The 17,575-nt window shown below is 37.1% G+C and overlaps 1 protein-coding gene across 12 annotated transcripts in view; it reads left to right on the top strand.

Annotated features, from left to right (window-relative positions):
* Positions 1–12,246: 12,246 nt before the first annotated feature.
* DTNB (dystrobrevin beta) overlaps positions 12,247–17,575 on the top strand; it is a 158,963-nt gene continuing 153,634 nt past the window's right edge. For 9 of the 12 annotated variants that reach the window (XM_025045711.1, XM_025045710.1, XM_025045715.1 and 6 more), the window contains exons 1-3: positions 12,247–12,313; positions 13,873–13,953; positions 17,226–17,439. In XM_025045711.1, the coding sequence (XP_024901479.1) occupies positions 12,247–12,313; positions 13,873–13,953; positions 17,226–17,439 (362 nt within the window). The remainder of the gene's footprint in view (positions 12,314–13,872; positions 13,954–17,225; positions 17,440–17,575) is intronic. The other 3 variants (XM_025045717.1, XM_025045712.1, XM_025045718.1) reach the window with 2 other exon arrangements.

Raw genomic sequence — 17,575 nt, 5'->3', positions numbered from 1 at the left:
ATATATCACTGCTGATGTTGCATTTGCATTGGCTGAGGTAGTGTTTATCAGATTTCTCCACTGTCAAGGTATTTTCCCCTCCCCCTCTTCCATACTGTTGTTTTTGTAAGGAAGTTGCTGTGTGCAGCCCATACTTAAGGAGTGGGAGTTAGGCTTCACTTTCTTCAGGCCTGAGGATCTACATAAAGTATTTGGAATTCTTCTCTGCAGGATATTTGTCTATGCTCCTTCATTTATTCATTCATTCATTTTTATCAGTATCAACTGATGGATATTTAATACTACTTAATTTTGTTGCTGAAATCGTTTCACTTTGGCCATTTGAGCTCTTTTCAGCTGGCTTCTGTGTCCCTTTGATATACCCCAATCATATGGTTTTTTTTCTCCCAGAACTTTTTACTTTCTATACTACAAGATACTCCAGGCTTATTTTACATATTTTCTGTTCCAGTCATTTCTCTAAGGAGGTTCCTTTTATTGGAGTATGGGATTATAAACCAGAATTTGGGCACCAGATGTGCTCGTTGTTATTGGGGATGTTGTTTTTACGCTCTCTCAGTTGACAGAGCAAGGGCACATGTGTATATTAATCCTTGCATATACATATATATGTATAATTATTTTCATATATAAGTGTATGTATTTATATTAAGCTAAACATGATCATATACTGATGTCTTCAGTTGTAATCCATTACCATATGGATCATTCTAGCTTCTCACCTTGCTTATCTGTAACCTCACACTCCACCATCTGCCATCCATTTACTTAATTGTTCAGTTCCAGGATGCATGCATAGCAGTATTAGACTTACAACTTACAGGCTGTGGGAGATTATAGTACTTATATATTTTTTGTTTTGCCTTTAGTCTTCAGACACCATTTGTTTCCGAAGTTATTTAGGTCACTACTTTTACCCCCATTCTCTTAAGTGAGGTTGTTTCATACGTTTGTGATACACTTAGATTGCTTTGTTATACTCTGCATTTCGTTTTTGGATCCTCTGATGTCCTAAAGGATTTTCTTTAAAATTTACATACATTAAGGTTCACTCTGTGTCGTAAACCTTTTTCAGTTTTGACAAATGCATAGCTTTACGTGCCACCTTTACGGTATCACGCGGAAATTTCACCATCTAAAAATGCCCTGTGCTTCACATATTCATCTCTCTTCCCTTCCCCACAAACCTCTGGCAACCACTGATTATTTTACCATTTCTTTAGTTTCGTTTTTTTTCTAGCAGGTCATAAAATTGGAATCATACAGTATGTAGCCTTTTCAGACTGGCCTTTTTTTTTTTTTTCACTAAGCAATATGCATTTAAGCTTCTGCCATGTCTTTTCATGGCTCGATAGTTCATTTATTATTGCTGAGCAATATCTCATTTATGAAAGTACCATGGTTTGTTTATCCATTCACCTATTGAAGGGCATCGTGGTTGCTTCCAATATTTGGCAACTGTGAATAAAGCTGTTATAAACATTTGGGCACAAGTTTTGTGTGAATATAAGTTTTCAACTCAGTTGGGTTAGAGTTCAGCCTATTCTGATAGGCACAGAGTGGTATCTCATTGTTGTTTTAATTTGTAATTTTGTAATGACAAATGACGTTGATCATCTTTTCATACGCTTACATACCACCTATGTATTTTCTTTGGTGAGGTATCTGTTCAGACCTTTGGATCATTTTTTAAGTGGGCTGTTTCCTTAATGTTGAATTTTAAGAATTCTTTTTATAATTTGGATACAAGTCCTTCATCAGATATGTGCTTTGAAACCTTTCACTCTGGAGCTTGTCTTTTCTTCTTTTAACAGTGTCTTTTGCAGAGCAGTTAATTTTGATAAGATCCAACTCATCACCTTTTTTTCCCTTTCATAGATTGTGCTTTTGGTGTTGTATCTGAAAACTTATTCATTCAGTTTGGCTTTGAGCTTATGACATTAAACAACCTCTCCTAGGAACTTCCAGCTTCAGCTATGTTATTTGGAAGATAATTTGGTTTACATTCTCTTAGCTGAGACTTTGGTTTTCTTTACATTTCGTAGACTAAGGCTGTGCTCTGGTTCTTCTTTTTTTTTTTTTTTTTTAATTTTGCTCCAAAGATGTTTATTGTTGCATTGTTCATAGTAGTAGGTAATCAGAAATAATTGCCAGTAATCAAGGCTTGGATGAATAATTGTGATAAAATTCCATTCTATCTTTCAAAATTATGTTTCGAAGGATTCTCAATGACGTGGGAAGTTGTTCAAATCTATTGTTAAGTTTTTTCCCAGCTTTATTGAGTTATAATTGACAAAATCGTGTATATTTAAAGTGTACAACATGATGATTTGATATACATATATGCTGTGAAATGATTACTACAGTTAATTAACACATATATCACCTCACATAGTTACTGTGTGTGTGTGTGTGTGTGTGCGTGTGCGTGTGTGTGTGTGTGTGGTGAGAATGTTTAAGATCTACTCTCTTAGCAAATTTCAAGTATATAGTACAGTGTTATCAACTAGAGTCACCATGCTCGACATTCAGTCTCCATCTTACAACTAAAAGTTTGTACCCTTTGACCAACATTTCTCCATTTCCCTCACCCCCTCGCCCCTGGCAACCACCATTATACGCTGCTTCTATGATGAATTTGACTCTTTTTTTTTTTTTGTATTATTAGATTGCATATATGAGTGGGTTCATACAGTATTTGTCTTTTCTCCATCTGGCTTATTTCCCTTTGTGTTCTGACTTTTTAAATGGAGTGGAATGAAGCTTCTGCAAGGTGGTTAGGATCCACTGAAGACTGAACATTTTTGAATAAATACTCCCAACGGATTTCTCTGCACGTCCACAGGATGAACGACAGGAAGAAGGGGGCACAGAGCACTGAGATCACGGTGTCATAGAATTTTATTTGTGCATTAATGTGGACAGAGATTTTGGCAGTTGAAATGGGAAAAAAGGGTGGATATGAGAGCGATTATGAGGAAGGAAATGGCAGGGTTTTAAATTAAGAGTTAGTATGTGAAGGAAATAGTAGGAGGTTTAGTTATCTCTAGATATGAGGCTAAGAAAAGGCAGAGTGCCAAGAGTCCAAGTAGAAGGAAGTAGGGAGAGTAGTTACATTCATGTCATTGTTGGTCTTTAAGGTTATGGCAGGAAGACGAGGACATGTAATCAGGGATAGCAGTCGGATTAGATCTTCGTTGAGTGGAAATGTTAAAACCATGATTACAGAGATGCAGGTCTTAGTATCCACAGAGCACTGGGATGGAGTCACTTCCCACTAAGGCCTAGAGAAATCATTTATAGTAATCTTAGTCTGTGTATACCCCAGAAACTTGAGTTTTATGTAATCTGAATTATAAGCTTGGTTTAAATGAAAAGACTTAATTTTTTTTTTAATTAAAATTATTGGGTGACATTGGTTAATAAAATCAAATAAGTGTACAATTCAACAATACATCATACATATATTGCAAATTTAACCCAAAGTTAAATGTCCTTCCATCACCAAATATTTGGAAAGACTTAATTTTTAGTTTACTTCCTCTAAGAAGCTGACTCTTAGATAAGGATTTGAGTGCAATGTCTCATTTTTGAGGTTATCCCAGGAAATACCAGTAGGGAACCAGGAAGCGAGATAGGAAGAGAAAGTAGCAGTTATCACATGTCATCAAGCAAGTTACCACTGTGTGTAACTGGAGCTCTTCCCTGTGGGAGCTCAGAAGCCAGTGTAAAACACGTCCTTAGAGTTATACCCAATGAGGGGGTAAGGTAGGCGGAGTATTTATAAACCAACTCCATCAATCATGGGTTAAGACTGTTCCAGGGAGTGGTGAATCCGTAGCATGTCAGGCCTGGCATGCAGGGAGCAAAATGGACTTCAGAGGTGAGAGAAAGCCCTGAGGTTCAAGAATAAGCAGATGTTGTCAGTCCAGAATAGACAGAATTGGTAAAGGTCAGGGGATATTGACGCTTTCCTCAGTACCCTGCCATGCAGCTCCAGCATCTCCATTCTCTGTAGGCTGGTGATTCTCCCCATGCCCAACCCCAGGCTGAAACGAACCAATCCAGCAGCACATTAAGACTGGCTCCAGGTGTCCTTTTTGGAACATTAAATCCTGGGTCATGGGAGAGTTGCCCCCATATCAGCAGACTTTTTTGTACTAACCTTATACTTGACCCCCAAGTTCAGCACTCTCAAGGCCCATTCCCAGGGGTGTTCTCCCAGTTCTTGCATATCATCATGATGGTCCAGCAGCTGTTTCGGTGAATCACCCATTTTCATCCAAAGCGGGGACAGTACCTCCCTGTGCCGATGTTGCCACTACGTGGCCCTAGTTATTAGCCTAGAGCAGCGAGGGAGGAGGGACATGTCCTGACGAGGGTCAGCCTCTTTGGAGGCGTGCATCCCAGATGAGGCCTTTGCAGTCTGCTATCTTGGAGACTGCCATCTTGCAGCAGGAGCAGGGGAGCCACTTTGTATGGCCCAGGGTTCAGGAGAATCGTGGCTGGACTGTCAAGTCAGCCTTTTTTTGCAATTTGCCTACTTTCATAATCAGAATTTGGGCTTAATTTGTAGCACAACCTGCCCTCAAATTGTAGTATCCAAGGATTTCTTAAAATGCTACCCTAGAAGTCTTCTGGCTGTCTTATCATGCTCTGAGTTGATACTTGGCTGGTTTAAGCCCTGGCGTCTTCTTTCTCCTGTGCGTCAATGCTACTCAACCAGTTTGTCTTTAATTCTCTCAAATGCTAAGGCTTTTGCGTGAGCCCGTCATCTTTCACCTGTCTCCCTTCCCAGCTCTGCTAATAAAGGATTTCTTATCAGGTACTGTGAGTACGCAAAATTAATTCCAATGAGGAACTCAGAAGGCCAGTGGAAAACATTGCCTCAGAGTTATTCCTCTGATGAATAAAGGAGCTGGAGTATTTATTTAATAACATTCATCAGTGGGAAGGCCACTCCCCAGGAGTGTTGATTTCCTAGTACTTCTGGACTGCCTTGCAGGTGTCGAAGCAGTCTTCAGTGGCCAAAAAAATGCCCTCAGACAGGACATGCAGATGCTGGCAACTGGAAGCTGCTCAGTTTTGCGTCAAAGTAGTAGTATGCATGATGGAATAGAGGCAGGGGATCAGCAGGTCTGCTACACCTGCTAAGTCAACCCATGTCAATGTTGTGGCTACTATTGAATCACAAGCTTTTCTTCCATGTCCATTTGGTTTTGAGAATTTCAAAAAATTTTTTTCTAGACACAAACCCTGTATCAGACATGTGATTTGTGAATTCTTTTCCTCGTGTGTGGCTTGTCTTTTCATTTTTTATTGTTGTTTTTTTTCATAGAATAAAAGTGTTTAATTTTAATAATGGTCACTTTATCAATTTTTTTCTTTTGTGCCTTGTCCTTTTAGTGTGAGATACCAGACCGTGAAGATTTTCTCCTTTGTTTTCTTCTAAAAGTTTTATACTTATACATTTACATCTATTTTCTATTTTGAATTAATTTTTGTGTATGGTGTGAGGTTCATTTTTAAATAAGGTGTAATTGAGAGATAACATTAGTTTCAGGTACACAACATAATTATTCAGTTAAGGTTCACCTTTTTGCCATACAGATAACCAGTCTTTCCAACACCAAGACTATCCTTTTTTTCATTGCATTCCTTTAAAAAAAAAAAAAAAAAGCAAATGACAGTGTTTATGTAGCCCTGTTTCTGGACTCTGTTCTGTTTCATTGATCTGTTTACCTACCCGTTTGCCAATACCATGCTGTCTTGATTATCGTAGCTTTATAGTCTTAAAATTGAGTAGTTTGATTCACCAACTTTATTTTTCCGTTTTGAAATTGTCTTTTCTATTCCTTTTGCCTATCCATATAAAATTTGGAATTGTCTATATTAACAAAATTCAGCTGGCATTTTGATTAGACCATCTAATTAGACGGTATGTCTTTAAGTCTTTTAAAAATTTATTTCATCAGTGCTTTGTAGTTTCAGTAAACAGACCCTATTTGTATTTTTTTAGTGTATACCTAAGTATCTTATTCTTGTTAGAGGTATTATAAGTGCTGTTTTTAAAATATTCAGTTTCCAATTGTGCAATGTTAATACATAGAATTGCGGATGAATTTTGTGTTTTGACCTTGTGTCCTGCAACATTGTTAAACACACTTTTTAGTTCTAGGAGCTATTTTGATATATTCCTTCGGATTTTCTACAAAGATAATAATGTGGTCTGCAAATAGAAATAGTTTTATTTTTTCTTTCTAGTGTTTGTCTTTTATTTCTTTTCTTGTCTTCCTTCACTGGCTAAGACATCCCACGTAACGTTGAAAAGAAGTAGTAAGAGTGGATGTCCTCACCTCGTTTGAATTCTTAGGGAGGAAGCATTCAGTCTTTCACCATTAAGTGTGACATTGGCTGTAGGTTTTTTTTTTGAGATGCCCTTTATCAGGTGGAGAAAGTTTTTGTATCTACTTTACTGAGAGTTTATGAATGGACATTTTGTCAAATGCTCTTTCTGCATCTGATATGATTATATGTTTTTTTTTCTTTAGATTGTTAATATATTGGATTATACTGATTAATTTTCAAATATTGAATTGCCTTGCATTCCTGGGATAAGTTCCAGGTGGTTCTGGGGTTTTTACATTTTAGTGGATTTAGTTTATAATATTTTATTGAGGATTTTGTTTGCTGTTGTTGAGGATTTTTGTATCTGTGTCCATGAGGGATATTGTTTGTTTTTCTGTCTTTGTCTAGTTTGGGTATCAGGATGTTACTAGCCTTTTAAAATGAATTGAAAAGTGTTCTTTTGTATGTTCTGGTAGTGGTTGTGTGGGATTGATGTTATTTCTCCTAATTTTTCCATTGCTCTTTCTTTGTTTGTAGTGTTTCCCATTCCCTTCCACAACCATTTCCCTTCTTTCTGAAGAACTTCCTGTAGCAATTCTTTAGAACATGTGTGTGCTGGCTACAAATCCTCTTAGTTTTCTTTAACTTCTGAAGGATATAGCCTCTCAGTGTAGAATTCTTGGTTGACACTCTTCTCTTTGAGCGGGCCCCTGACCTCATTAGTTTAGTCCACAAGTTTCTATTCACCTTCTGTTGGCTGTGGTTCTAATGTCAGTTCAGTTTTCAGATTTTTTTTTTTTTCCATGTTATTCAAATCTGTGCTATGTGTGTGCCGCTCACTGGTCAGTCTGAGACCAGGTGGAGGTCTTTCTGTAAGCTTAGTTTTCAGAGTCATTGGCATGCTAATTAAGCTCGGATTCCTGAATGTTTGGGTTGGAGAAGATCCCAGTATTTCAGAAGCAGCTGCATGGGGTTGCTTTCCTGAGCTTCTGCTCAGCTAGCACCCTGGTACTTTTGGGCTACTCTGGACTCCCCTTTTCTGTCCTCTGGCCAGAAACTGTCCACTTCTGCAGTTGCACCACAATGAAAGAAGGATAGAGAGAGAACAAAATATCAATGGAGCCACAGCTAACCGAAGAGAGGATGGTTCCTTTTCTCCACATTTTTGATTCCTGCCGTTTTCCAAGCCAGGTGCTTCTGCTGCTGCTGCCTGCATCGCAGGATTGCCTGCTGGCTGGGGTGGGAGAAAATGAAAAAGGAAAGAGAGAAAAATCCTGGGGATTTCTCCCACTCCCTCTGGGCTTTAGTTCTTCTTTTCTTTGAGCCTGAACTAGAGGGTTCTGAGGATTTCCGTGTGTGTATGCTGCAGTGCTAACTAGGTTCGTGGGTTTGCACTGTGTCGAGTCCAAGCCAGGATAGAAGGGGAAAAAATGGTAAACTCACCATGTGCTCAGTGGTACTTTAAATTCTGTATTCTTCCCCGATCCACCTGCTAATATTTACTTTTTACAGACCTCAGATAGCTCCAGCGTACATTCCGTGCAGGTTTATAGTTGTATTCAGTGGAGGAGTGAGGTTGGTGTTGTGCTCACGCAATCGTACGAGGATCCAGAACTTATGAAGCCGGGCTTTGTACCTTCTGTCAGTCAGTCATCAGCCTTAGTGGTCCGGTGCCTCCTTTAGGAGGTGAGCTGCTCCCCAGGCATTTCTTGATTAAGGAGTGTTCAGTCAACTGAAGGCCGTTCCCCAGGGAAGAGCATTCCCCAGAGAAGAGGCTGCCGAGAGGAATTAGAGGAATTAGCAGCCGGGCGAGAGATCCAGGGAGGGCACAGACCACACCGACTGCATTGTTTCCTTACCTGACTTTTGACTTCCAGCTTTTGAGCATCTTTTTGTAAGTTACACATGCCTGCCTTGCTTTTTTTGGTATCTGTGAACTGCACTGCTTCATCGTATGGCTGTGCTGTAAGTTATTTAAGCATTTTCATATTAGATATTTTCCTTCTTTCTTTCCTCCTCCTCCTTCTTTCCTTCCCTTTTCCCTGTTCCCCTTCCCTCTTCTCCCCTCTCTTTTCTTTTTTAAACAAATAAATAAACAAACATATTTTATTGGGCCCAAGGTAGTATACATTTAAAATTTTGGTAGATATTGCCAAATTGTTCTCCAAATACTGTGTCAGTGTGTACACATCTACTAAGAGTCTAGATGCCTGTTTCTGCATTGCCTCCAAAGAAACATATTTAGACATTGAAACTCTTAAGTACACACATGAAACATATTTAGCTTTCTAAAAATTGCCAAGCAACACAGTGACAAATTAAAACTTTGCGGGGGAGGGGGGGGCGGAGTACACCTTAAAAATGTATTTTTATTTTCCAATTTACTTCTGATCTTTATTCACATACATATATGATGGTTAAATAATTATTACTGAAGTATGAGCACCATTTGTTTATATTTTGTTGACTTTACCTATGGTTTGGTATATTGCTTATATTTCATAATTTGTTTTTAAAAGAACTGATTATGGTTAGCTTTTTGCTATAGCTCTGAATTTTGAGGATTTTTCTATGCTATGAACAATTTTCTAAACTTTTAAGAAAATGGTTACATGAATATGATTTCCTAAAGCAATCAAAACATTTGAAACATTGTTTCTGAAGCTTTCGTATCAAATCCTTGTAGTGGAGCATATTTTAATTATCTTTCTTATACTAGAGTCAAATCTTACTTGGAAGTTAGTTTCTGAAATCATCGAGTGTGGGGGAAATCTGAGGTAGATGAAAATTCCTTTTGAAATTTCCTGAGCACCAATACCGTGGTGGAGACCACCTGATACAGCAGTTCTTCTAAGTCAGCACAGCCAGTTTTGTCTTCGTGTTGGAACTGGAGACTTTTTGTTTAGTTGGACTATGTTTTTGAAAAAAAAAAAAAGAAGAAAAGAAAGAAAGGGGGTGCTTGCTTTGTCAGAGGCCAGAGAGAACCAAGGCCACAGGGAGCTGCAGATTCACCTTCCTTGTCCCACTGTCCTGGAACAGGTGATCTTGGTGTGGAATTGCCCATCATTTAAATCATAATTCATCCTTCCCTCCCTCCCTCCCTCCCTCCTTTTCTCTCTCCTTCCTCCCCCTCCCCCCCAGTAGCTGAACTTGTATTAGTCAATTGTAAGTACACTACATACAACTCCACTGTAAATTTTTTTAAAAATTTGGTAGTTTAAATAACAATAATACAAAATTAAAACCCAATTTATAAGACGTATTTCTTAAAAGGTTTATTTGTGCATTACTGGCTCATCAATGTGTTGATCACTTTATTTGGTATCTCAGATTGCTCTGATATATGTTTTTATGTGTTGTTTGATCCAAGTTTTTAATATTTGTCTACGTGACTTGAAGATACCATCATTTTGTCAGCTTAGATCATTAAATTTCTGAAATATTATTTACTTTGTGCTTTATTAGTTTCCAAAAGCCCAAGGACTTTCTTAAAAGAAAATATATTACAGTAAATAAAGTCTGTCATGGTATCATTAATTACAAATGAGAGTCTCTCCACTAGATGCGCCAACTACCTGTGTCGTCGTAGTAATAATAATAATAATAATAGTTGTAATCATAAGAATAGCAGGTATTATTGGTCCTATGTTTACCTTAGACCAAGCAGTATCTAAATGAATTACTGCATTTACTCTCACTACATGAAGATGGGGTGCTTTGTCTCTTTTATTCACTGCAGTATTTCCAGTACATCAGATGTACCTACCCCATAGGAGCTACTCTATAAATATTTGTCAAATAATGGTTAGTGAAGTATATATAATTTTTATGCCATTACAGCAATGAGGAATGACTATGAGGGTAATTCAAAGATAGAATTCCAGTAATGGCACTGGAACTCAAGCCCATGTGGGATGATCGTTGTCATTTTGGCAGTGGGGACATGCTGATCTAATTGCAGCCAGACATGTGTAGTAATGCAATATTAATTACTGTTGCTTTAGGTTGTGTTGGCATCCTTTTTCTCAAAGGACCAGATAGTAACTATTTTAGACTTCACAGGCCAGATGCTGTCTGTCACAGCTATCCAACTCTGCCACTGTAGCATATAGCATTTGTAAATGATACATAAATGAATAAGCATGGCTGTGTTCAGTAAAACTTTATTTGCAAAAACAGGTGGCAGATGGGATCTGGCATAGGATAGTATAGTTTCTCTAATTTGTTCACCCTGCTTTAGGTAGTCTCTTGTTCCCAGTGCCACACTAATCACTTGTGCAGATGTGTACCCTGAAACGTCATGGGAGTATTTGTAGTTTGGTAGTCATCCAGATGACCCAAAGTATGTTTATATTACTTAAAAAAAATTAATCTGCACATAAAGACAAAATTAAGGACATTGTTATGAAGAATTTAGGGATCTCCAGGAATTCTTAGGCCCAATTTGAGAAAATGGAGTGTAAAGAAATAGCAAAAGTGGGGAAAAAAGATATTAATTAGATATAAAGGAGATTTATGATGTTCTCTGTCTTAATCTGTGTTTAGCATTAAAATCTGTGTTACTTGGTGAGAGACCAGCACTGGTGAAGAAGGAGCAAGTTTTCGAATATTTTCTATGTTGTTATAGGCAACTGTACTAACTTCTGTTTTTCTCTAGGACCTACATTTTATTAGTTTTTACTGTTGCCAGTTGCTTTTTATTTGGCTTTCTTTCTGTTTAAAAACTTTCCTCTTGGGGGCACATTGTTAAGTAACCATCATGAGTGTTGAAGACTATTTGGTAACATTTCAATGATCTAGGAAAGGACGAGTCTTAATTATCAAAATAGTAATTGTAGAATATTAAGGAATATATTTAAATTTTCTTTAGAATATATTTGTAACTAAACTTTGGCCAGTTACCTTGATATATTTGTAAGTAAACTTCGGCCAGTTACCTTGCTTTAATGGGTATGTAATTTGTGTAGTCATCATTTAATTTGTGATTCTAATATAATTGAGAATGATTTATAACAATCTAGTCTGCTTTGGGAAATTATTTGGCTTAAGCTATCTGTCCAGATATTTTATTTTCTTCACAGAATAAGGCAAAGTTTAGCTGAAAGTGTCACAAATTTTGCATCAATAGTGTCCATGCAAGGAAACGGGCTATTTGTGTTCTAGCTGTTCAGGCCTAGGCCACTTCTGAGTTGTGTGCCCTTGAGCAAGTTGGTGTTCTTTTCTAGGCATCAGTTTCCTCATCTATAAAATGGGGATAACAGTAATACCATCACCTAGGGGTGTCGTGAGGATTAAATGAAATAATGCACAGAAGGAGATTTAATAGAGGAACTGGCGTAACCTAAGTCTGTCAGTGTAAGCTACTATTACCACATGATGGAAGTTACATTTAGGAGTTCTCTGGGTGTGGAGATGAATCTCTCTTTTTTTGTTGTTTAACATTGTTTAAAATAAAAATAAAGTATCTCATTTGTTTTTTATGTATAAGCTAACTATTGTATTTTTATGGTAGCCTTTTATTACAATTCTTTTCTAAATTCTATTTAGTAACGTGTTTATCTACGGAAAACAGGAGGGATGTGGGGAACTGTCTCAACTAATCTAGGACTCTGCAGGGAAAATAAAGTTAGAAATAAGACATAGCTTCATATTTCAGCACAGGAATCAACTGTATGAGCTCATTTAAGTACCAGCTTAATATATGAGAAGCTGTTGAATACAGGGACGATGGTTTATTATTTTCTGCATCAGGCTTCCACTTTATTTTTACTGATACTCTCTTGGTATGTGCATTTACAACTTGGTTTCCTGTACCTCTCTTTTCACAATAGAATGATAAGCAGTTGGTTGAATCGTCAGGTTATACAGTGGTTTATCGTGTCTTTCTTTGTGTCTAGGATGATTGAGGAAAGTGGGAACAAGCGGAAGACCATGGCAGAGAAGAGGCAGCTGTTCATAGAAATGCGTGAGTCTTGAGTGCTTCTGGCGTCTTGTTTATATGTGTGGTAATGCTTTTTTATTTTTTTTTCTGATCAAGTCACAGCTTTAATCAGAAGTTTTATGTTACAGGCTTTAGAAAGAGAAGAATGGAAGTTAAAGAATCGTAAAGTTGGAAGACCCCAAGCCAGAGTATATATTTTAATTAGATTGGCTTGAATTGCTTTCTTAAGCAAAGTCATAAATAGTAAGGCAGAAATGTTAGTTAGGACATCTGTAAGATCGAGGTGTGCCAGTCAATTTAGACTTCTTGGCTGTAACTTCATTGTTACATGAGCTGCGGATGGTGAGAAATAATTAATACATCATATAAATTACCTTACACTAGTTACAGGTTCTGAAGTAGAGAGGACTAAGTGTTAGGACAACATTTAGAGCTATAGGAAAAATTAAAAGCACGAATTTGCTGTATTACTTTACCATTTTATGCCTTTTGTTAAAAATTACATTATTATATAAAACTCGAACAAAGAAAAAAAGGTGGCTGAGAGGAGTGGGGCAGTTCCCAGTATTTGAAGGATTGTTTTGCTCTGTGACTACTTGGCTATGTGACCTTGACTGTGTGACCTTGACTTAAACACTCATACTTGCCAGACCTCAAATTCCTCTGCCATGAAATAGGGTTATTGGTCCGGATCAGTTATTGAGAAACCTTTTAAAAGCATAGTATGTACTCTTCCAAATGAGATATTGCAAGGACCCTCAACATACGACTGTTATGAAATTGGTACTGCTCAGTCGACGCTGGAGAGGGGAGGCCGGAGCCTGGCTGGGGCGGCCCCTGAGGTGCTTTCACAGAGTGAAAGCTAGTCTGGGTTCCAAGGACAATAACCCTGAGAGAGCGCAAGGGAATTATCACCGATTTTCAGATGTCGTGCAGTGTCCCTTGTGTCATTCTGTTCATTAAGGCAGTCACAGAGTTCTGCTCAGATGCAAGTAGAGGGAAATAATCTTTAGTTCTTGATGGAGAAGGACACTGTCCTAGAAGCACATAAATAAAATACTGGTCTAGAAATTCCGTTTTGGCCATTTTTTGAAAAACACAAGCTACCAGAGACCTGGAAGGAGACCTAAGAAATCAGTGGGGCCAGTTCCCTCATCTTACAGAGGAGGACACTGAGGCTGAGAAGAATGTTTCATGGCCACGGTCATGACCTGCGGTCGGCAGTCAGGGTGGGGCTGGAATTGGCTTCTGACTCTAGGCCAAGGTCTTTCCTGCCATTCCATTTCATCCCCCTTTTCTAATCTATGTAGCCAATTCACTAAAGTCATGAGTGTTCCTCGCTCAGAGTCTCCTTAGGCCAGCAGACAGGATAATGTAGGTGAAACTACTGGCATAGTGCCTGGCGTGGAGTGGGCACGCGGGGTGCTCCCCAGCCCTTCCTCCCACCCTTGTGTTTTAGCAGAAGGCCTAGCTGACATGGTATGTATAGACTGTGCCAACACAGTGAAATAGAGTCACTTCCCAGCATTTAGAAATTAAACAGTAAGTCCACTTGAACACTCTTTATTTGTCCTTTTTTTCAGGTGCTCAGAATTTTGATGTCATACGACTGTCAACTTACAGAACAGCTTGCAAATTACGATTTGTACAAAAACGATGCAACCGTAAGTCATTTCTGTGATAGCTGGACAGAGCTCTTGATAATATAAAATACAAGATTTTAGTATCTTCTAGTCATATTGTAAAATTATTTGAATTATTCCGTCTTAAGTATTTATCAGAATATAAGCTTTGTAATTGAAAGAACTTGGCATTTTTACTCTGTGGTTCCTTCAAAATATTTAACCAACTCAATAATGTAACTAGTTTTGAGACTGGCGTAATATTAATGTTCTTTAAACGGGAGAGTTGATTTCTCCTTGTCACTTTTTTTTAATGAATGTTTTATACAGAATAAATACAATTTTTCAGACTTTGGAGGGAAAGGAAAACATGAACATTTTGATAAAGGTGTCATAAGAATTTATCGATTAAATTTAATATAAAATGAATTGCTACAGTGGCTACTAATAAAATAAATAAGATATACACACAAGCATATAAAATCTTCTTTTAATTTCCACGAAGATGAACTAACTTATGACGGAATTATTGTACTTTTCTCCCATGCGTGTGTGTACTAATGAAAAACCCTTTTGTACAGTGGAAAGAACATTAGCCTTACAATGGAAAAAACTTCAGTTTTAGTTCTGGTTTTGCCATTTATTACAAACATGTGATCTTGGGCAAGTCACTTTGCATCTAGATACTTCTACCCTACTTTAAGTCTTACTCAAAAACCCTAGCTTAAAATTCTCTCTAAAGAGTTTACCATGCCATCCTAGATGGAAGTCACGTTTCTTCTCTGGTTTCCCAAAGCATTGTTTTCAAATTATGGGTTGTGACCCATTAATGGTTCATGAAATCATTTTGGTGGGCTATAGCTAGAATTTAAAGCATGTAATAGAAAAGAAAAAGAAAAATCAGAATGCTGCTTCTGTGGTAGAGTTAAAAAGTATTTTGTGAAATTTTTTTATATATTTATGTATCTAGAGTGTGTGTGTGTGTGTGTGTGTGTTTGATGATATAAATATAATTCTGTGGGTTGTGGTCAAAAAGTTTGAAAACCACTATTCTAGAGTAACTATGATTTTTATAATTCTTCCTGTAATTATTCTTGAGAAACAGGTCTATGTGTGGAGTGATGAGAGTCAGAACCAGGCTAGTGGCATTAGTAATGTTAAACCAAAGATTCATTGTTCTAGAACTTTTACTTTGTCACACGTGATTCTCCAGTTCACCTGGAAGAATTTTTTTTTGTGGGCGTGCAGTAAAAGTAGGAGTCAAATTTCACTTTTTTCTATATGTATGTTCAGGTGTTTCTATCCTGTTTATTGAAAAGACCATCCTTTTTCTCCACTGCTAAAATTTTTTTTCCTCATATTCTTTAGAGAAATATCTAAGAATGTTCATGGCAGTGTCCGTATATGAGAAGATTTGCTTTTGGGCTCTTGTGTTCCATTGTTATGTTTGTCTGTCTTTGTCCCAGTAACCGCTATTATAGCTTTATAATAAGTCTAAGAGCAGGTGGAGCAGGTCTTCTTGCTTTGTTCTGTTTTTCTTTCTCAGATTGTCTGGGACATCCTTGGCCTTTCATGTTTATTTTCATATATATTTTAGACTCCGCTTGTCAATTCTTACTAAAAACAAACAAAATAAAACAACTCTGCTGAGATATTTTCCTTTTTCATTTCTTTTTTTAAGCATAGTTTACGTATAGTAAAATTCATCCTTTTAAACTATAGTCCTCTGGGATTTTGTAGGGATTGCAGTGAATCTGCAGATGAAGTTGAGAATTGACGTATTTCCAATTTGAGATTTCCTACTGTAAACATGGTATATCCCTCCATTTATTTATGTCTTGTCATTAATTTCTGCCAGTTATATTTGTAGAATTTTTTTGGTAGAAATGTTGCACATTCTTCATTGGATTTATTCCTAAGTCTTTGATGATTTATGATTTTATTATAAATAGTATTTTTAAATTTCATTGTCTGTTACTGATACATAGGAGTCCAGTTACTTTTATATCTTGGCCTGTATGTAGCAATCGTTCCAGATTCAAATTTTAGTAATTTGTCTGTAGAATCTTGATAATTTTCTGTCTAATTTTGTCATTTTTGAATAATGACAGTTATATTTCTTCATTTCTAATACTTTTACTGATAATTACTGCATATTGATTTTGCTTAGGACTTGAAGGTCACTAGAAATGATGATCGTGAGAATTTCTTGTCCCATTTCCAATATCAGAGGAAAAGCTTTCAACATTTTACTATTAAGTAATATGTTTGCTGTGGGTTTTTTTTTTTGTAGATACCCTTAATCAGGTTAAGGAAGTTCCCAAGTGTGTTTCTTCATTTCTGAAGATAAGGCTTATTTAAAAACTTGTCTTTTTGATAATGATTTCTAACTTAATTTCATTTTAGTCAGAGAGCATGGTTTATATGATTTTAATCCTTTGAAATTTGTTGAGATTAGCTTGATGTCTAAGGATAAGGTCAATTTTTATATGCATTGCATTGTGTTCTTAAAAATAAAACATATTTTCTAATCATTGGGGGGGGGAGCAGTACTTCATATAGTGACCATTATGTCTATTTTGTTGTAAAATTTAATTGTGTCTGTACTTACTTTTTGTATGTTTGCTCTATCATTTATTAAGAGAGGTATGTTAATACCTTCCCAACGCTTGTGAATTTGTCTCTTTGGTGTTCCATTAAATTTTGCATTATATATTTTTCAGCCTATTGTAGGGGAGGCAAAACTTTACCTCTGCCCTCTTACGATCTCTGGTTGGGCCTGAGAATTAAATTGACGTAAGACAGATTAACAGGAGAAAAGTATGCACATTTTTACATGTACATGGAAGACCCCATAGGAAATTGAAGACCCAAAGAAGTGACTAAGTCTAAGTGCTTATAAATTGGGTTGATCAAAGAATAGCAATTGTGGAAAAGTTATATATATATAACTTTAAAAACATATATATATGTATAGAGAGAGAGACAGAGACAGACTAAAGTCCATACAGATTAATCTTGGCCTCAGTTCACTATTTCTTTCCCCCTATGATAGGGAAGGGATCTTTCACATGGCAGTTTTATCCTCTGCTTTCAGGAAGAAAAGGGGAGGTCAGAGTGCCCTTGTTGGCACCTGATATTTTTCAGGTGTCTTTAGCACAAGAGAATCCTTATGGCAAAATGGCATATTTTGAGGTGGAACATTCTGCCACTCTTCACTATTCTATTAAATGTAAACAGATATAAAGTTCTTATGTCTTTCTGATGACTTAAAACTTTTAAGTTGTTGACAGTTTATTTTCTTCGTGTTTTAGTGCATCTCGTTGATATCTGGAACATGATCGAAGCCTTCAGAGACAATGGCCTTAATACACTGGACCATAGCACGGAGGTCAGTGTGTCCCGCCTCGAAACTGTCATCTCCTCCATATACTACCAGCTGAACAAGCGCCTTCCTTCTACTCACCAAATCAGTGTGGAACAGTCCATCAGCCTCCTCCTTAACTTTATGATTGCTGCATACGACAGGCTAGTACCTTACATGCTTACTTCTGTTTAAGAATGTTTGTCCCTTAATCATTCTTCTTCCTTGCTTCCTTGCGAAGGGTCGTCAACTTAAAATCATAGTTAGAAGGGAAATTATTCAGTGTAAGTCCCTTCTAAA

This window comes from Pteropus alecto, unplaced genomic scaffold, assembly GCF_000325575.1.
Source record: "Pteropus alecto unplaced genomic scaffold, ASM32557v1 scaffold61, whole genome shotgun sequence".
NCBI classification, from domain to species: domain Eukaryota; kingdom Metazoa; phylum Chordata; class Mammalia; order Chiroptera; family Pteropodidae; genus Pteropus; species Pteropus alecto.
Note: the sequence above shows the minus strand (reverse complement) of the source record. Positions and strands in the feature narration are given on the sequence as shown.